Source organism: Carcharodon carcharias, chromosome 19 (assembly GCF_017639515.1).
Source record: "Carcharodon carcharias isolate sCarCar2 chromosome 19, sCarCar2.pri, whole genome shotgun sequence".
In the NCBI taxonomy this organism is placed as follows: domain Eukaryota; kingdom Metazoa; phylum Chordata; class Chondrichthyes; order Lamniformes; family Lamnidae; genus Carcharodon; species Carcharodon carcharias.
This window is the reverse complement of record NC_054485.1, coordinates 28878821-28900800: the sequence shown is the minus strand read 5'-3', so window position 1 is coordinate 28900800 and position 21980 is coordinate 28878821. Positions and strand designations below refer to the sequence as shown.

At 39.5% G+C, this 21980-nt stretch overlaps 1 protein-coding gene across 2 annotated transcripts; it reads left to right on the top strand.

Moving 5' to 3' along the window:
* Window positions 1-1343: 1343 nt before the first annotated feature.
* Window positions 1344-21272, top strand: syf2 (SYF2 pre-mRNA-splicing factor). Of its 2 annotated transcripts, none has more exons than XM_041213648.1 (7): window positions 1344-1404; window positions 2678-2776; window positions 5792-5917; window positions 13921-14038; window positions 15727-15817; window positions 19135-19233; window positions 20406-21272. In XM_041213648.1, the coding sequence occupies exons 1-7, from the start codon at window positions 1387-1389 to the stop codon at window positions 20569-20571; spliced, it is 717 nt and encodes a 238-aa protein (XP_041069582.1). In that variant the 5' UTR covers window positions 1344-1386; the 3' UTR covers window positions 20572-21272. The 2 variants fall into 2 exon arrangements, with proteins under 2 accessions (XP_041069582.1, XP_041069579.1); XM_041213645.1 differs by lacking the exon at window positions 1344-1404 and adding an exon at window positions 2012-2144.
* The last annotated feature ends 708 nt before the right edge of the window (window positions 21273-21980 follow it).

Below are 21980 nucleotides of genomic sequence, written 5' to 3'. Positions count from 1 at the left end.
GAATCATGGCAGTTCTGAGGCTCATAGGCTTCTATAATATATAAAAACAGAATGGGCTGGAAATAATGTAGCATGCATAGAGAGAGAGAAACAGAGTTAATGTTGCTGATCTTCCATCAGAACTCCACAGAAGCTACCGGACCAAAGCTTTCACTTGTTTATTTCAGATTTCTGGCATCTGCAGTATTTTGCTTTTGTTTCAAAGAACAGGGTAATTCAGTCAATGAGGATGAAGCTCTGCACTTGGTACTTGCTAAGGTTTCCCTCTATTTTCTTCCGCCATGGAATTTTTACAGAAGGTGCAATCGATGGTCATATTAATTAAGTTTTAACAGATTTTCCTTAAATGAATCCTTTGAGGCCATGAAGATTAAAGTTTGTGGAAGATTGTTCCAATCCTTAATTGTTATTAGGAAAAAAGAGTTAGCAAAGGAAGCAAGTTGGGGCGTATACAGTTAGAACTATTGATTATGAATTCTTCAAGCTTGGTCACTTTTGGCCTTAATGTACTGATTAGAAATAATTAATTGTTCATTCAAAATTTTTCTTTGGTTCTGAAGGCTGTGCCAGCCTACCGATGTGATCAACTGGGTAATGCTAGAATCCACGAGTAATTATTTGTAACGAAAACTGCCCAATGTTGAACTTTCTCAAGGAGGGTAATGTTTTTAGCAGTATTGGTACCAAGCGACTATGCTGTACTCTAAGCCTGGTCTAACCAATATCTGGTACAGCAATCCTTTTACTGTAGTTGAAGAGTGATGGAAGTTCAATCTCACAAAACCAAGCATTTTGGATGCCTTGGAGGCTGCGTATTGATTTTGTACATTCCAACTTTAAATTATTTTAGATGTGGATTCCTAAGTAACGGCATTCTTTAGTCACCTCAAGGGGGGAATTATGCATTGTGCAGTTGGGTACTGATAGACATGGAGCATTGCTTATTCACATGATGTTACATTTCTCTATGCTGAATTTCGTTCCCCATCTGTTGGCCCATTTGACAAGATTTGCAGATTGTGAACTGTTAGACACCTCCCCCGGCCTCCCGACAGGAGCTGTTACATTGGTTTGGAGGGAAACTAAGGGGTCAGTCACTTAATCTCTAACCGCCTTTCTCCTAAACTGGGCCGGCGGCGGCACCAACTCCTTTGGGACTCAGAAGGATCGCCCTGTCCGGGGGTCGATCCCCTCAGTTTAACGCCTGCCCGGTCACTGGGCCCAAAGTAGGATGAAGCAGAGCGGGGCCTACCTAGGTGGCGGGGCGTCGCTGCCATGGAAACGACCACGTTCACCGACCTGTCGCGCCGATGACGTCAACGCTGGACGCCTGCGACGCCGGATTATCGCGTCATTTCCGCGCAGCCTTCCCGGGGCGAAGCTAAGATGGCGGCGATGTGTGAGGTGAGCAGTGAAAAGGCCTGAGAGTGGATCGAGCGCACAGTTTATCCGATTCCTTGGTGGATCAGTGCTTAAAAATAAAATCTGGACCGTGTTGAGAGCGAGCGGCGGGAGGGAGAAACATGCACATTTCAGTAGCGTGTCCCACAGAGAGATTGATCTTCAATCCTAATAAATTGACCAATTTGTACAAAAATATGGTTTATCATGACGAAGAAATACTGAGCAGTAATTAGAATGGGTTAGAACAAGCTTCAGTTGATTGTAGTACCCAATAAAGTAGCTGGGCTGATAGTGGATACAGAATAAGATATTTTTGAATGTCCCTGTATAGTACAGATTTTCCTCAGTTTACAATTGGAAAGTCATACATAGCCTGCTCTAACAAAGCAAAGTTGAGTGCCAGCTGCGTAGTCGCAGGTTAAGGAGTCAGCCATCTAGGCTGAGATGAAGAGAAATTTTTTCACTTAGAGGGTTGTGAATCTTTGGAATTCTCTCCCTCAGAGGGCTTTGGATGCTCAGTTGTTAAGTATATTCAAGACTGAGATTGATAATTTTTTGCGCTGCAGGGGAATCGAATATGGGGATCGGATAGGAAAGTGAAGTTGAGGTTGAAGATTAGCCATGATCCTAGTGAGCGACAGAGCAGGGTTGAGAGTCCTTATGACCTAGTGCTGCTTTTATTCATGTTCTTTTGTAACCTTCAGTCACTCAGCTCTGGCATTCTGGATTTACCCCTGAAGGTATGACAGACCCCATAGCCACCTAAGCCTTCCTTTTCTAACGTTTTTCTGTAAAGTGCTGCTCTTTACACCGGTCTCTTGTCATCGTCTGACCTTCCCTCCCTAGCTCAGTGCATTCTGTAACTACCTTTCTTCAGTGAGCTGATTTTCTAATCCAAGATTTCCTCTGCTTCAAACCACATAAGAAATACAGCACATAAACAGACCAACTGGCTCAACTAGTCCATGCCAGTGCTTATGCTTCACTCGTGCCTCCTCCCATCTTTCCTCATCCAAATCTACTATAATTCTGTGATCATAACTCTCTGTTTCCTTCTCCCTTATATGCTAATCTGGCTCCCTTAAATGTATCTATACTATTTACTTCAATCACTCCCTGAGGGAGTGAGTTCTACATTCTCCCCACTCTGGATAAAGAAATTTCTTCTGAATTTCATGGTAACTTTGGCCAATATTTGGAAACTATCTTGTTTTTGTTTTAGAAATAAATTTAAATTCCTGCCAGAATTTAATTTTCTTTTTGATACTTACAGGTACAGGACGTTCCTTGCAGCAGTGGCGAAGCTGGGATGTCAGCTGCACAGAAACGAGAAGAAAGACTGAAGAGATTCCGAGACCTCCATCTTAAACGAGTGAGAAATGAATGGCTATGTTATTTTGATTGCCTTGTTTATTTCACTCAGCCGAGATGGTGTTTTCTCAGTAGGAGAAGAGACCAGTAGTTGGCAAATGTATTAAACCAATGCAGCTAACAAGCGAAACATCCTCATGAATCACGTCGATTTTATATACACAGTCGCTTGGTAGTATAGAAAGCAACAGGGAATTATAGGTTCACCAAGCTCGTGGGTTATTCAAAAAAATGAAAAGCTTGGACATATTCCTTTTGTTTGCAAAGAACCCATTGTTCTCCATTGCTTTCTCCATGGAAATGCCTTGGCCAATCAGAGCCAACTTGCCAACCATCCTCACTCTTCCTGTACTATAAATTGTTGTGATCATTTGACATTCCTGCATTTGTCCTGATGAGCGCCAGACGAAAAACTTCAGCAGCGTGCCTCTCTTTTCAGCAATATTCAGTTTTATATAAAATTCATGTTTTATTCTGAACCATGTCTGAACCATATTGGGACCATTTTAATCATTTCTTTTAACCTGTTAAAATATATGGTACTTCATCTTAGTCAATCATTCTAATACAGCCCATGCGCTGTTGCTGGTTTATTCTTAGCACAGATATTATAGATCACATGATTGTAGGCAGGAGATATTCCTCAGTAGTCTGCACTGCGCGGATTTTTGTTGGACTTGGAAAGGGTGTGGGATTGTGCCGGTAATTTAAATGTGTTAGGTTTCTTTTGGTAATATGACCACACGTCTAAAGCCTTTGGGCAGTCAACAAAGGGCTTGAACAATATAATTGGTGCCTAGCCATTGGTGGGTAATACAAGCTGTGTAGGCTTAAAGGTTGAATTAAGTTGTTTGGACTCCCTTTGATACTGGTTATTTCTGTGCTTCAGAACAGCACTTTTAAGAATTCAGATGCTACTGGATTAATCAGACTCTAGTCTTTTTAGACATTAAAACATAGAAAATAGGAGCAGGAGTAGGCCATTCAACCCTTCGAGCCTGCTCGGCTATTCAGTATGATCATGGATGATCCTCTGTCTCTACCATATTCCCTCTCTCCCCCCATACCCCTTGACGTCTTTAGAGATGAGAAATCTATCCATTTCCTTAAATATATTCAGTGACTTGGCCTCCACAGCCTTTTGTGGTAGAGAATTCCATAGGTTCACAGCCCTCTGAAGAGGTTTCTCCTCGTCTCAGTCCTGAATGGTCTACCCTGTATCCTGAGAATGTGACGCCTTGTTCTAGATGCCCCCCACAGGCAGAGGAAATATCATCCCAGCATCCAGTCTGTCCAGCCCTGTTAGAGTTTTATATGTTTTAATGAGATCATCTGTCATTCTTCTAAACTCCAGTGAACACAGGCCTAGTCGGCCCAATGTCTCCTTATACAACAATCCTGCCATCCCAGGAGTCAATTGTTGTGCTCCCTTTATGGCAAATATTATCTTTTCTAAGGTATGGAGACCAAAACTGCACACAATACTCCAGGTGTGGTCTCATCAAGGCCCTGTATAGCTGCAGTAAGACGTCCTTGCTCCTGTATTCAAGTCCCCTCACAATGAAGGCCAGCATACCATTTGCCTTCTTAACTGCCTCCTGCACCTGCATTCTTGCTTTTAGTGATTGATGTACAAGGGCACCCAGGTCCCTTTATACATTAATATTTCTCAATCTATCACTATTTAAATAATACTCTGCCGTTCTGTTTTTCCTACCAAAGTGGATAACTTCACACTTATCCACTTTATACTGCATCTGCCATGTATTTGCCCACTCACTCACCTTTTTTAAATCATCTTGAAGCCTCTTTACATCCTCCTCACCACTCACATTCCCATCTAATTTTGTGTCGTCAGCAAACTTGGAAATATTACATTTGGTTCCCTCATCCAAATCATTGATATTATGGTGAATAGCTGGGACCCAAGCACTGATCCCTGCAGTGCCCCACTAGTTACCACCTGCCACTCTGAAAAAGACCCTTTTATTCCCACTACTTTGTTTCCTCTCTGCTAACCAATTCTCAATCCATGCCGATATATTACCTCCAATCCCATGTGCTTTAATTTTACACACTAACTTCTTATGTGGGACTTTATCAAAAGCTTTCTGAAATTCAAAATACCCCACATCCACTGGTTCTCCCTTGTCTATTCTGCTAGTTACGTCCTCAAAAAACTCCAATAGGTTTATCAAGCATGATTTCATTTTCATAAATCCTCGTTGACTTTATCTAATCCCAGAAATATTTTCTAAGCATCCTGTTATGACATCCTTTATAATAGGCTCCAGCATTTTCCCTACTACTGAGGTTAGGCTAACCGGCCTTTAATTTACTGTTTTCTCCCTTCCTACTTTTTTGGTGTTAGGTTTGCCACCCTCCAATCTGCTGGGAGTGTTCCAGAATCTACAGAATTTTGGAAGATGACAACCAGTGCATCCACTATTTCTATGACCACTTCCTTTAGTACCCTGGGATGTAGATTGCCAGGCCCTGGGGATTTATCAGCTTTTATTTTCATTAATTTCTCTGCTATTGTTTTAGTAATACTAATTTTAAATTGAGAGCTCCCATGAGAAAGATCATACAACAGTGGCTTATTGGCTCCATAAACGCATTCAGTTACCCAACTTTATATCCCACAATGATAATTCGATTCTGAATATCAGGTTGTGGCCCAATTTATTTATTTAATTTAATTCCCTCCTGTTGTATTTCATTGTGTACAGCAAGAGTCAAGATGACCAACAATTAGTGCTTAACAGTTTTATAAAGTTTATTGTTTGATATTGGGTGATACAAAGTGTAGCAGTCTGTTGCTATGGAATAGCCCATGCTTCAAGTTATCCTGTGTCTCATCGTATTGTGACTGCTACTCCCTTCTACGTGTGAATATGTGAAGTTATCCTGTCATAGGTTCTAAAGGTAACAAGTTTCCACCACTATGCAAAGTTCCTCTAGAATTCTTGCATTTGTGACCCAAGCAATAAAAAGCATTGTTCCTTATTCATAGAATGAATCTCGGAAATTGAATCATCAGGCGGTGGCAGAAGAGGACAGGATCCTGAAACTACCAGCTAACTGGGAGTCCAAAAAAGCACGATTGGAGTGGGAGCTAAAGGTGGAAGAGAAAAAAAAGGTATTTGCAATATTTTTAGCCCACGACTTGCTGAATCCTTTGGAGCAATTTGTAATTAGGAGACTAAGGGTTCAGATTTTTAAAAATCCCCAAACAACAATCCACTTTGATCTTGTGATCTAAACACCTCACCATCTCCAGCTTCACACAATGCAATTTTTTCAGAATTTCAAAGTTAAATTATGAAATTTATCTGACCTTCAGTTTTAACAGTCACTAAAACAGCATTTATTTTAACCTTAAACATATCTTGAAAGTTCAGAGCAAGTCACTATTGTTAGCAACTTGAATGCTGATAAGTTAGTGTCAATACTCAGGAAAAACACAGGGCTGTGTGTCAAGATGGCTTCCAAATTTGCCGATGTAAGGAACATATCTTTTTATTTCTGTTGGACTGTTGTAAAGAACATATCTTTATATTTTGTGTTGGACTGTGGTAAAATTACAAAGGCTACAGGTTGAAAGACATGTCTACTGGGACAGGATGAGAGATAGGTACAGTGTTGCAGCCCTGGAACAGAGTGTGCCATGAAAGACAGGATGGTGCCAGAAAGGACCAAGGAAGCTGCCTGACAACAGCATTTTAATTGATTCCTGACCAGGTGGCCAGGTTTAATGTGAGAGCAGTGCAGATGAATAGCTCCTAGCCTGAAAGGAACAAGACCTAAAACCTCATTCTCCTGCGTGTAGAAGATTCCAGTAATTCCAAAATAATAGCTAGCTGGCTTTTCTTTCATACCTCTATAATCTGCCCTCTCTCTGAAAACCCATGTTAAGAGGCAACGGGGAAAGTTGCTGTTAGAAACATTGAAAGGCAAGTGCTCAACCAGTGAACTAAATATTGAAAGTACTGGAAGACCACCTTGTGTAATCAACAAGAACTGAAAGGAACTTGGAAGACACTGATCAAAATCAACCCATCGAATCCTGTACACTGGAATTGGTGTTGTTGAACTGTTTCATCCACCCTTAAAATCCATGTTTTTGTGTCTTATGTATCTTGTCTGTCTGTGTATCGGAATTTAAGAAGAGAGTAAAGTTTAAGCTATAATGTTAGAAATTAGCAGTTCATATTTCTTTCTTTTGCCACTGGTTAACGACAGTTTGTTCAATAAACAGTTACTTACTTAGTAATTTTACAAACCTGGTGCTCGTATTCTGTTAACCTAAATTAAACAGTTAGGTAGAATTGGGGCATTCTGGTGGTTTGATCAAACTTTTCACATTTGTCGTGGTTCGGGGAACAGTGGGGCTTGATGTTGCAACACGCTATTCTCAGTGAGTCGTGACAAGGTTTGGGGGCCCAACCGAGACATTTTGGAACAAAAGATAACGATGATTTGGGTGTAGATTTAGTAAGTTATAAGAGCTAAAAGGAAACACCAGGTTTGTACTGTCAAAAATAAGATGGCATTGGAAACTGTTAAAGCTTTCCTGCAAGTGGAAGAGATTCCCCTGACGATTTTACAAGGGATCCCAAAAGCCAGGTTAATTGGATTGGCAAATAAATTAAGAATAGGATTGCCTGCCAGAGCTAGGAAGGCAGAGATAATTGAAGAGATGGCACAGCAAAGATTGGGAGGGGACCTGATAGAGATGTGTAAGATTATGAGGGGCATAGATAGGGTGGATAGGAAGGCACTTTTTCCATTAGTAAAGGGGTCAGTAGCCAGAAGGCACAGATTTAAGGTAAGATGTAGAAGGCTAAGAGGGGAGTTGAGGAGAAATTTTTTCACCCAGAGGGTGGTGGAAGTCTGGAACTCACTGCCTGAAAGGGTGGTTGGGTCAGAAACTCTCGTACCATTGAAAAAGTATTTAGATATTAATTTGCGTTGCCATGGCCTCCAGGGCTATGGGCCAAGCACTGGAAAATGGGATTAGTGTAGTCAGATCTTTGTTGACTGGTGTGGACACTATGGGCCAAATGGCCTCCTTCTGTGCTGTAAATGTCTATGAACATTTGCAGTTGGAAGGAATACCGGAGAGACCAAGTTCATTGGAATGGACTCAAATTCAGTTACAAATTAAAAAATTGGAACTAGAGGCAGCAGAAAAAGAAAGGGCATTCCTAAGGGAACAGGCAGAAAGGCAGGAGAGAGAAAGAAAACAAGGAAAGGAATTGGAAAAGGAGGGAAGAGAAAAAGAGAGAGAATTCCAGCTTACAATGCTGACAGTTAAAAAAGAAAGAGACCAGTAGGTGAGTTAGGACTTATTTCCAGATCAGAATCCAATAGGGAGACATTTAAATTTGTGCAAGCTCTTCCAAAATTTGAGGAAAGGGATTTTGAAGTATTCTTTATTTCAATTCAGAAGATAGCTAAGCAGATAAACTGGCCAAAGGAAAACTGGACATTGCCCATGCAGAGCAAATTGACTGGTACAGTACAGAAAATTTATGCTTCACTGTCAGAGGAGATTTCTAGGGATTATGGTGTGGTGAAAAAGGCCATTTTGAGTGCATATGAGTTAGTCCCTGAAGCATACAGACAAAAGTTTCAAAATTTAAGGAAGCAGCCTGGAAAAATTTATATTGAATTTGGAAGGATCGAGCAGAGTAGTTTTGACAGGTGGATACAAGCGTTAGGAGTTGAAACTACCTATGAAGTTCTCAGAGAGACCACTCTCTTGGAAGAATTTAAAAACTCCCTACTTTCTGTAATAAGAACTCATGTTGAAGACCAAAGGATTGCAACTGTTAGACAGGTCTCAGTAACAGCCGATGATTATGAGCTGATCCATAAAACTAAACCTTTTTTCCATCACCCCCATAAATTTGAAAAGGAAAGAAAGTGGGAGAGTGAAAGGAAGGCAAGTAGCCAGGGTAAAGAATGGAAAGCTGGGAATACCTTGAGATCCCCTCCCCAGATCAGGAAGGAAGGTACTGAGGGTGGAGATGAAACTCGAAGGCCTAAGTGTTTCCATTGTAATAAAGTGGGACACGTTCGTTCAGAATGCGAGGGAAGCCCATGGGACTTGTTGGAGTTCGTAAGAGTGAGTCCGAAACGGGAATTTGAAAAGAAAATGCCACGGATCAAATTGTAGCTTTAACTACAAATAAGGGTATGGAGGTAACCACTGCCGTGAATGCAGACAAAGCGAATAAGGTAGATGAGAGAAATAAAGGGTTTTTGTCTAAAGAAGAGATAACCCCTTTTTCATCAAATGATGCAGCTAAACCCATAAGAGACACAGGAGCTACTCAAACTTGCTGGAGAAGGACCTAGTTTTCCCTTCAGAGAGTTCAATGAAAGCTAAAGTATTGGTAATAGGGATAAGTGGAGTGTATATCCCAGTTCCATTATACAGAATGCAATTGGAATGTGATTTGTTGTCTGGATCGCTGATTATAGGAGTGGTTAAGAAATTAACCGTGGATGGGGTTGATTTACTCCTGGGGAATGATTTGACAGGAGTGAAGGTTATAGCTTCGCTCATAATTACGGAAAGTCCCGGAGAGGCTAAAGAGACAGAGCAGTTACAAGAACAGGTTCCTGGTATCTTTCCATCATGTGTGGTGACCAGACCAATGGCTAAACAAAGTCCATCACCAAAGGTCAACATAATACCACAAGCAGAGTAGCTGAAACTTTATTTAAGGATGAAGATAATTCAAAGGAAATGTTTGGCATGTCTTCATTAATTGAGGCTCAGAAAGCAGATCCAGGGTTAAACAAGTTAACACAGTCAGCTCACACTGAAGCTGAGGCTAAAGGAATTCTGGAGTGCTATTACCTTAAAAACAGAGTTCTGTTGATTAAGTGGAGACACCTTCAGAGACCTGGGGATGAGGAATGGACAGTTGTTCATCAGATAGTCATACCACCCAAATATTGCAAGTAGCACGTGAAACCGCTATGGCAGGACACATAGGAATACAGAAAATCCAAGCATTGATAAACAGGCATTTTACCTGGCCAAGACTTCACAAGGACGCAGTACTATTTTGTAGAATATGTCATACGTGTCAGCTAGTAGGTAAACCTCAACATGTAATCAAACCAGCGCCTTTAAAACCCATACTAGTTTTGAAGAATCATTCAGCCGGGTATTAGTAGATTGTGTAGGACCATTACCCAAAACGAAAGCAGGATATCAGTATATCCTTACAATTTGATTTCCAAAAATTATTCCTTTAAGGACAATTACAGCTAAGGTGATAGTGGAAAAGTTAATTCAGTTTTTCACTCATTATGGCCTACCAATTGAAATACAATCTGATCTAAAATTTTCCAGGACATAATCAGCAATTTGAGTATCAAACAACTAAAGTTTACCGCCTATTACCCACAGACACAGAAAGCTTTAGAGAGATACCATCGAACTCTCAAAACCATGATTAAGACCTATTGCCATGAATACCCAAACGATTGAGACAAAGGATTAGATTTCTTACTATTTGCTCCCAGAAATTCTCTAAAATAATTTAATAGATTTAGACCATTCGAATTGATCTCTGGTCATGAAATAAGAGGTTCATTTACAGTGATTAAGGAAAAGTCCCTAAAGGTGAAAGATGAATCCTCCATGTTGGATTACGTGTCCACGTTTCTTTAAAAAATCGCATAGGAGCATGTAAAGTAGCATGAGAGCACTTAAAAATTTCCCAAGCCAAAATGAAAGAATGGGCAGACAACCATGCTACAACTAGAACGTTCCAAGCAGGAACCAAGTATTGGAATTGTTGCCTTTGCAGGGTAAACCCCTGAAAGCGAATTCAGTGGCCCCTATAAGAGTTAATAAAGTAACTTACCTGACAGATACTCCTGAGCATAGGAAAAAGAAACAGTTATGTCACATTAACATGTTGAAGCAATATCATTACAGAGAAAATGATAAGACAGAGTGAGTGTGCCAGGTGGTAGGAGTAGTGGAGGATGACAGACAGTAAGGGTAAGGTGGAAGGAGAAATACTCAGTACCTCCTACAATTCAACTAGCCAAATATGACAATACTGGGACAGTTAGACACTGTTCTCATATTTAAAGGAAGGATCAAGGGAAGATCTAATAAGGTTACTTAGGACGTATAAGGGAATTTGTAAGGATACACCTGCATGTACTATGTTAGCTAAATATGGCCTGGACGCAGGAGACTCAGTGCCGATAAAACATTATCATTATCAACGCAGAAAAACAAGCTTAGTTAGAAACAGAGTCAATACATGCTGAACAATCAATTGATTGAGCCTAGCCAAAGCGGCTGGAGTTCACTAGTAGGACTGGTTCCTAAGCCGGATGGATCTGCTAGATTTTGTATAGAGCACAGGAAAGTGAATGTAGTAGCAGAGGACAGATACACACCCAATTCCTCGGTTAGAAGATTGCATCGATAGGGTTGGTGGTGCCTCATTTCTTCCTAAAATTGATCTGTTGAAGGGGTACTGGCAAGTGCTGTTAACATCAAGGGCTAAAGGTCCACCTTTGTTCCCCCAGTGGGTTGTATCAATGTATGGTCATGCCGTTTTTGTTTAAAAACACCCCAGCTACATTTCAGAGAATTATGGATCAAGTCGTAGCTGAAGTACCTAACCGTGGTTTATTTAGATGATGTCGTAATATATAGTAACATGTGGGAAAAACATGTAAAGCAATTAAGAGAGCTATTTAAGCAATTGCAGTTGGCTGGCTTAGTCATAAATCTGGCTAAAAGCGAATTTGCGAAAGCAAGGGATAACTTACCTAAGTCACTTTGTCAGACAAGGGCAAGTGTTGCCAAGAACAGCAAAAGTGAACGCTCTAATAGAATTTCCCACTCCTAAAACTAAAAGAGAAATCCTGAGATTTTGAGAATGTGTGGGTTTTATAGAAAGTTTGTGCCTAACATCAGCACAATAGCTGTACCTCTCACCAACTTGTTAAGAAAACAGGCCAAAGTGGTATGGTCAGCAGAATGCCAAGCAGCCTTTGAAAAGCTAAAGGCAATCTTAATAAATGAACCAGTGTTGGCCATCCCTGACTTTACCAAACCTTTTAAAATGGCAATTAGTGTTAGCAACTTGGGAGTAGGTATAATCCTATTACAAGATGAAAAATTAGAGGTAGAGATGCCAGTGGGGTACTTTTCCAAGAAACTAAATCAATATCAGAGAAAGTACTGTACGGTAGAAAAAGAAACTCTAGCATTTTTGTCTCTTCAACACTTTGAAGTTTATGTCCGACACGATAACAAGGAAACACTAATCTACATTGACCATAATCCGCTGACGTTCATTGAAAAGTTTAAAACTCAAAATGTGAAACTGTTCAGATGGAGTCTATTGTTTCAACCATTCAATGCAAGGTTGTTCACATTGCTGGTAAAGATAATGTGATCGCGGATGCATTGTCCTGGGTATAAAATACTAAAATAAGTTAATGGGGTACAAAATGCTGAAAATTGTATAAGGGGGCGGAAGGATGAATGAAATTAAGTCTCGTGTTTTGTTATCTATGTGTCACAAACCTTGTGATGAAACGCATTTTTAAAATGGCATTTCATCTCTTTTAAGGGCAGAGGCATGTAAGGAACAAGTGTTTTTATTTCTGTTGGACTGTTGTAAAGCACATATCTTTTTATTTTCTGTTGGACTATGGATTAGAATTACAAAGGCTGCAGTTTAAAAAATATGTCCACAGGAACAGGATGAGAGATATATACAATATTGCAGTCCTGGAACAGAGTGTACCTTGAAAGAAAGGATGGTGCTGGAAAGGAGTCCTGGACTGAGGGTGCTGCCTGACAAAAGTATTTTAATTAGCAGATGACCAGGGTTTTGTGCGATAGCAATGCAGCAGAAAGCTCCTGGCCTGCAAAGAGAAAACATCTAAAATCTCTTTTCCTCATATCTCTATAACTTGCTCTCTCTCTGCGGAAACCCCTTTAAAAAGGAAAAGGGGAAAACCACTGTTAGAGATATTGAAAAGTGAGTTCTTAACCAGTGAACTAAATACTGAAAGTGCTGGAAGACCACCTCGTGTTATCAACAAGAACTGAAAGGAATTTGGAAGACATCAATCAAAATCAACCCATCGAATCCTGTACTCCGGATTGGTGTTATTGAACTGTTTTATCCCACTCTTAAAATCAATGTTTTGTGTGTCTTGTGTGTGTTTGTGTATAGGGGTAGACTTTAAGTTATTGAGTTAGAAGTTCATATTTCTTTCTTTTGCCACTAGTTAAAAACAATTTGTTCAATGAACAGTTATTTACTTAAGTTTACAAACCTGGTGCTCGTATTCTGTTAACTTAAATTAAACAATTAGGTAGAATTGGGGCAATCTGGTGGGTTGGTCAAACATTTCACATTTGTCACGGCTTGGGGAACAGTGGGGCTTGATATTACAGCGCACTATCCCCAGTGAGTCGTGATAGTATGCAAAACTGTTGGTGTTATTTCTGAGAGACGTAACATGGAACTCTGTAAGTTCAAGTCTTTTCCTTTGTTTCCGAGGTGGCTTAGGAGGACTCTTCACTCATGAGCATTACAAATTGTTTGTGGGGCAAGATGGGTACTGTCCTGTTTACTTACCAGCTCACCAAATATTCTGCCTTTTGACTATCCCATCATGAATTACGAAGTACAATTGGGTCTTTTAATCTAGTCAAGGTCTCTTATTATGGTATAAGACACCAGGATGTTTGTAATAGAAATGAGAACAGAGATTGTATGTAACTACTGAAATACAACAGTTGAGCTTGTTATAAGAATGCAGCCTTATTCCTGGCTTGATATCATCTCATTCAACAAATAGGATTGTATTAAAAATAGAGTATAAAATTAGAACCGTAGAATCAGTTAGCACTGAAGGAGGCCATTTGGCCCTTTGTCCCTTATTTTCATACCAAAGAATGGTCAATCCATTATTTAACTCTTATGTAAAACTCATTCCTTTTTGTCATTGTGGGTTTGTTGGAACATATTTGTTTCATTCGTGATATACTGAAAAGTGCCTGAGCTTGAAGCTATTATGTATTATAGTTCTGGAGCAATAATCCCCATCTGTATTTCCTGCTTAATCTTGTAGGAGTGTCTGGAGAAGGGCGAGGATTATGCACGAGTTAAACTATTGGAGATCAGCGCTGATGATGCAGAACGATGGGAACGAAAGAAGAAAAAGAAAAATTCAGATCCAGGATTCTCAGGTACTTGGTCACTTTAATGGCCGTTCTTTGCTTGAAATAAAGGAAATTTATAGTGTGAAGCCACCTGCCTGTTATTAATATTACCTTAAAAATACTTTGATTTTATCCAAACTTGTCCAATGACTCTTATGGAGTTGCCTAATGAATGGTTGGAATTGTGGCTGCATGTTCTTGCCCACCTTTTCTAGGCAGCATATTCCAAATAATCAGTTTGGAAAGTGCTGTTGCAGCCCAGAAGCAGCAGCGTGACTCCTGCAGTTGAATGTTTTACTGTTTAAATTTGATTAAATACACTTAGAAGGCAGGAGATTTTTAAAAAATCATCTGGCTCTATTGTCATCTCCTGAAAGCTTTGACAATTTGCTGTCATACAGCTTTCTTGGCAGCCCTCTGGTACCTCAACCATGTGGCCATTATTCATGTGTAAATCTTAATGAGTATTTTCAGAACCTGATCCTATCCATCCCCCAACACAACCACATGTCTGCATCGAATAGGGGGCATTGAATAACAATTAGAAATAGAAACTCTGCCTACTCCCACTCCTTCTGAGATGCTGAGGCTAATTGTAATCACCCCAACTGGTATATTGATTGAGACCAGCTAACTCAGCACAGACTAAGGATACAACCTGGGACATTTCTGGTGTGTTTGGCTCAATCCCTCTCTGGAGAAAGTAATTGAACACCCTAATTATTAAAATTAAATTTTCTGCTGGATTTCTATGTAAGAATGGGAAGATCTGTTTTTATCAAAGGCCTGATTTGCTACCAATATTAGATTTATTATGCCACTCAAAATTCTCCAAGCATCATTCACTAGCTAAGAATGCAGGCAGCAAACCTGTACCTAGTCCTCTGCCTTTGCTACCTCACAAACAACTGCCATGATTTGTGTGAGGATCTCCGGGGTAACTTCAGCAACAACAACTTGTATTTGTAAAGCGCGTTTAGTATAATGAAGTGTCCCAAGGTACTTCACAGAGGCATTGTAAAACAAAGTATGACACCGAGCTACACAAGGAAATATCAGGGAAGAAGACCAAAAGTTTGACCAAAGCATTGCTTTTTCAGGAGTGTCTTAAAGGAGAAAAGTGAGGTGGAGAGGTTTAAGAAGGGAATTACAGAACATAGGGCCTAGGCAGCTGATGATACGGCCACCAATGGTAGAACTCTCTTCCTCCCAGATTTTTCCACCTAAGAGTATCCCTAGCCTCAACTAAGTACCTTTCTCTGAAAGCAAGAATTTACTTTGTTTAAAATTGCAGGCATATTCTACTCCTCATGACACACTATTGATATATCAATGTTGTGTGCCACCTGAAATGGTCTAGGAGGCAGCTGATTAAAGTTATGTTCAAAGTTATGTCAACAGATCTGACATGCAACCGCATGGGGACATGTGATTCAATGTTATGTTTTCAAACTGACAAAAGATGATGTATCAAATCTATTTGAATTGTTTACTCTTTATTGTAAAACATAGAATTTTAAGGTCACAATTTTATTTTGGTTTTACATTTATTGAATATTTTGAGGCTTCTTACCAGGACAGAACATTTTCATATGAAAAGAAAGAAACACATAAGATTCTGTAATGTTTTGTTTAATTGTATCATAGACTTGGTTTGGTTCTGAACTAGGTTTGTAATTCTAATGTTAAGATGCTTGTTTAATTTTTTGCTTCAGACTTTGCCGCTGCACAGTTCCGCCAATATCAGAGATTAGTGAAGCAGATTAAACCTGACATGGAGGAATATGAGAAGCAGAAGGATGATGCGTGAGTTACTTTTTAAAACTATACCTTCTGATCTTCATCCTGTTCACTGACCAGCGGAGAAAATTGCAGATGAAGGTGATGTACAATCAATAACCATAAAGAAAATACTTATAAGTATAAGACCACAGAAGTATTCCATAGGGAGTTTAAGCTAATGGCATTCAGGTCTATCCATTTCACTTTTTAAGACAACAACTTTCCTTTAAATAGCATCTTTAACATCCCAGGGTGCTTCAGAGGCGTGTTATCAGAATAAACTAGTCAGTAAGCCACATAAAGATAAAATGGCCTGGATTTTGCGGTGATAATGACAGCAAAACTTTTATGATTCGCTGTCATTACTCCACCAAAACTGACAGCAAACTCAGGAGCCCACACATGCACAGCATAGCGCTGAAGACCATAACTTTCTAGAAGTGACCCTGTGCTTCTTCAGAGGATGCACGGTTGAGGCACCTCAGACTGCCATCAGTGGGAAATCTGTGACGATAGCTACGTACACTATTATTCTTGCTGTGAAACAAAACACTTGAAAGAGATACAGCTTTTTGAATGAGTTGTAACTGAGTTTTAACCATGTACTAACTTCATATCACTGCTAAACATTGTCACTGACTCTGAAAAGCTAATTTGATATTTGTAGAATGACAAGTTTCTCAATTATGTGGAAAAAAATGTAAAATAAACTTATGGTTTGTTTATATTGATATTTTGGCTAGATCCAATCCTTTTTTTATTCTGCTATCTAAAATTTAATTTGAAAGTGAAGGATAGTAAGTGCTTTTAACTTGGCTGTCTGTGGGAATAATTCAATATGATTGGCAGCTTAGCTTGTTGGATGAAATCACTGCTGCTGCACGCCTAGAAATCTCCTTAACTTGGCACCAGATTTGTACTGCCATCAGGAAAGGGGAAGTCCACGCCACAGAGATCACACATTTTTTGTGGCAGCTTTCTTCAATGCCAGCGGCGAACAACCTTGTTTCACCACTGAGTGCAACATCCAAACCACACTATTAGGACAGATGCTTGGTTACAGAGGTAGGTTTTATTGAATGTATTAAAAGAGCTTTAGGGAAGGAATTTTAGAACTTAGACCCTAGGCAGCTGAAGAGCTGCCAGTGGCAGAGTGATTAAAATCAGGGATGTGAAGGGAGCAGAACTGGAGGAATGCAGGGCTTTAGGTGATTACAGAAGTATGGGGCAAGTCCATGGAGGGAATTGAACACAAGGATGAGAATATAAAATTTGAGGCTTTGCCAAACCATGAGGTAGCATAGATCAGCAAGCACAGGGTTGTTGGATGAATAGAACTTGGTGTGAGTTATGATGCAGGCAACAAAGCTTTGAATGAGCTGAAGTTTAGGAAGGTTGGAGTTAAGTGATGAGAACATTGAAATAGTGGAACTTGGAGGTGACAGAAGCATCAGTGAGGGTATCAGCAGCAGATGGGCTGAGGAAGGTGTAGAGACATGACATTATAGATGGTAGAAGTAGGCAGTCTTAGTGATGAAACAAATAGATTCCTTCTTAGAGCCTTTAAATAGCATGAGTAATTTTAAAAGCACTAACTTATCCAGACAACAAATAAATGCAATGTATCCCGAACCAAGACAGGAACATTTACTTTTCCTCAAAATAAATTTCAAGTAATTCTCATTAAATCAATAATATTTGTTGTCTAAACACTATACACAAAGCAGACAAATTTGCAGCCAGTTTGGACTTTAAAGATCCTTCAAAGTAGCCCACTATAGTTAATAGAATTCTTCCCAGATGACCTTTAAAATCGTTGGTCTTAGCCCTGGCTCTCCAGTTGTTTAGATTGATATTAAAGCTATAGCTCATTCCATTCAGATTGCAAATAGTCTGGAAGGTCCTGTCTCTTGTTTGGAGTACCATCCATAGGTGCCAGCAGCCCTCTGTATTTTTCCCAATGGGCCTTCTTAATATGCACCTTGAAAGTGAATTTGATATCCTATTCGATTGTAATGCATCACAACAAAGCCTGATTCTTGGTGCCACTGCGAGTAGCAGAAAACCTCATCTATAATAATACTCAGTTTTACTCAGTTTATATCTGTCTGAACTATTTTGATTGGCCAGTTTAAGGGGTGCTTCTGTTAATCCTTCTGGCACATATTGGGGCACACAGAGAACTGGAACACATGGCGTACATGCAGCTACCAACAGTTGGTGGCAGTGGTAGTGGAGTGGGGTGCTGGTCAAGGAAAAACAGCAGAAGGTAAAGGGAACCCAACAACAAAATTGCCCTAACTGAAGAAATTGTTTCCTTGAGCATTGGCATTGATGGGTGGAATGGAGATGGCAAGAGAGGAATGGAATGGGATGGAGATGGCATGGGAGGGGTAGAATGACATGGGAGGGAATGCCAGGAGAGGGATGGAAGGAATGGGATAGGGATGACATGGGCAGGGTGGAGAAGTTGGCTGGGATTAATTAAGTGTGGCAAAATGGTAGGGTCAATTCTTTGATACAACATATTATTCAAAAGCTATTCTTTGTGCTAAAAATAAGATTCACTAGAATTGAATCAAATGATTTTAGAGAAATTCAGGTGAATTAAAACAGTACATAAGTGTTGATTCTATAGATGAAGAAGATGATACCTTCCAGTGTTTCTAGACAGTCTAAGTTCAATTGGCATGCCAACACATATACATAGATTCAAGGGAGGAACAATTATAACGTTTCTATGAAACTTGAATACTAAACCAGGACTTTGTCAGAACATTGGCAGTTCGGGAACTGCTATCTTCAATGATAGATGCTGAAATTATAAGAAACAGTTTTCAAGGAAGTACAGTTTTTATTCCTCAAAAGATATTAAGCCCATCAGATGTAAACCTGCCTTTTCAACTCATATTCTTTGACTGTAGACAAAATTTGTATTAATATTCCTAGGTCTATTCTTAAACATGGACAACTTTATGTAGTTTTACACAGAATGAGACATTTTGATTCTGTTGAAGCCTTTGATGAAAGAATAACTAGAAATCCTGTATTTAAAGAAGTACTGTTGCAATAAAGGTACTAATTTGTCTGCAGATGTTTTGTGTGTCTCTGCCAGTACTGAATAAATCTGAAGGTGGCTAAGATTTTTTTTATTTAGAATGCACTTTCCTTTCTCATGTGCAGTTCTTCACTTTGCATTTGGATCATTTGGCCTCCCAAAAAAACTGCATTGATATCATAGTGGAATTACTAGGAGCATTTTTTTCTATGATTATTATTGGGGTTAAAAACATCTTTCTACCTGTGCTAAGGGAGCTTATTTTTGTATTTCATACCAACAGTGGAGAGGAGTTCTACGCAACAGCAAACAGTCTAATGCATGGCACCCATGTTCCATCCAAAGCAGGTGTGGACAGGCTGGTGGCAGATGTTGAAAAGCAGTGAGTGTATTTTTAACGCTATATTGCCCATTATGTCTGTGTAAATTTGCATAACACAACAGAAGTTCACTTTGCAGAACTGAAGGACAGAAAATCGGCATACACAACCAATATAAACTAATGGTTACTGTGTGTAGTTGTAATAGTGCTGAGCTGGGAACTGATGGTGAGCACTGCTTAAAGTGTTTAGTTACCATCTCACGCTTTAATCAGCTTGTGGTGTCTTATTGCAGCATTAAACAGGTGTGACTGTACACTAGAGCAATTACTAGATAATTCCAGGTGTGTTTTGTAATAGTTTGCACTTTTTAAATGTTTCCTGAGATGCTGCCAGGGATTAGTGTCTGTTGTATTTATAATTAGTTAGCATACCTGATGTGTCTCTGTTTTGCTGGAAGACTCCCAATTTCCAAGTTGTTCTGATCTGTGGATTGGTGAGGAATGTGCATCAAATTTCTGGACAGGCCCTATGGGGATGTTGGCTGGTTCTGAATGTTAGAGTTGTTTCCCAGTGCCAGGATTGGCATCCAGAGCTCTGGAAGGAGCTAATTCCCCATCTCGTTTCAATGACAGCTGTCAGGAAACAAATCCGTTGAATACATTATGCAAGCAAGTCTTTTCCGGCCAGGAAACCCAACACAGTGGGTCTCCATGAGGGTGTTGCTGAACTGGAACAAATAAGGTTGTTCTTTTACAGTCTTTTTGAGAGGAGTACTTTTCTGAAAGTACTCCTCACCCCCATCCCCCACCCTAATGAATTTTCCCCTGTAAAGTTCTAATTACAGTCATTGAATGAAAACGCTTCAGGGGCTAACCAGGCTGCCAGAATACAGAGCAGTCAGACATGTTGCACAATTCCAGTATTTCTGAGTATAGGGACCTCACTTATAATGTCTCCTTTGGGAGACATTGGGGAAACTGCATTCCAGTGAGGTGCTAAGAGCTCCAGTTCCGATTAATGTCAAATGTATTTAGTGAAATTAGTAATTAGTGAAGTAGTTTTGTCTGTAATACACAACTTTCAACCAAGACACAGTCTTAGCCATGTTAGCATCAATTATAGTTTTCAAATTCGCATAGATAACAGAAATTCCCCCTGGACAATTTTTGATATATCATTTTGCTTTGTTTTGTTATCCGCAGTAGCACAAAGTTTAATTTCTTTTTTTCAGAATTGAGAAGCGTGCCAAATACAGCAGACGTCGTCGTTACAATGATGATGCTGACATTGATTACATTAACGAGAGAAATGCCAATTTCAACAAGAAGGCAGAACGATTCTATGGAAAATATACTGCAGAAATCAAGCAGAATTTGGAAAGAGGAACTGCTGTCTAACTTCTAAAACATTCAAATGGCTTATCCTCCTATGCTATGTAGAGGTTGTGATAAGCTTTGTATCTTGCACTGCTGTATAAATTCAGCCTTATAGCCGATGTTGCAAAATATTTGATGCAATGAGTATCACTTATGGATATCTCTATCAGAGAAACCGTACATCACATCATTTACTGAAATATGCTTTTCAGATGACTACTAAGGTTTATGAAGTGTCTTGCCTGCATCATCATATCTCCTTGCTTTTTGAGTTTCTTTTTGACTTTTGGTTAGGAGTACTGAGCAATTAATATTGTTTGGCTTTTGTACTTGTTATCTATTCATTATTCAAAAGGAAGTTTTGTATGACTTCTGGGATTTTTCGGTTAATGTTTTCTGGTTATGTTTTTGTTTCTCATTAAGATTTTAAAATAACTTTGGAACAAAGTTTGCTTCTATCAGTCAAACGATTTTTAATTCCAAACTTCTACATAACATACATGAATACAAATACAAGATACTGATTTTTTCATTGATGTTACAAGTTGTAACAACCTGATGTAAGGTTTCTGTGAATATCTCCATCAGAAAGCAAACAATCATTATTGCACACTGATCTCTGATGCTGTTGGAGAGTTATTTTTCTGTAAGATTTATTCTCTGTAAATATCTTATACTAGTGTACAACAAGTTGTATAAATTAAAAAAAACTTCACATGAAATTGTTTTCTGTTGCTAAGCTATTTTCACATTTTGAAAAGTATTGAAATGAATTTGCCATCCTTGGAAGAGACATTTTTTATTCGTTCATGGGATTTCACTGACAATGACAGCCCATCCCTAATTGTCCTTGAAAAGGTGATGGCGAGCCGCCACTTGAACCACTGCAGTCCATGTGGTGTGTGTACGCCCACAGTGCAACTTGGGAGAGTATTCCAGGATCTTGAACCAGCGATAGTGAATGAGCAGCAATACAATTCCAAGTCAGTGTGATATGTAACCTGCGGGGAACTTGCAGGTAATAGTAAGATTAAAGCAAAAAACTGCGGGTGCTGGAAATCCAAAACAAAAATAAAAATACATGGAAAAACTCAGCAGGTCTGATCATGATCATGAACTCTCTCCTCCATCCCCACCCCCTTTCCGATTCCCTTTTTTCCAATAATATATATATTTTTCTTTTCCCGCCTATTTGCATTATTTTTAAATGTATTTCCATGCATTGTTTTATCTCTACCTTTTAGCCTATTTAGATTCCCTCCCCCCACCTCACCCCCACTAGGGCTATCCATACCTTGCTTGTCCTGATTTCTACCCTTAATGTCACCTATTAGGACATTTCTTAGCTAATATCACCCCGTCAATACCTCTTTGTCCTTTTGTCTATGACATCTTTTGACTATCTCCACCTATCACTGGCCCTCTATCCA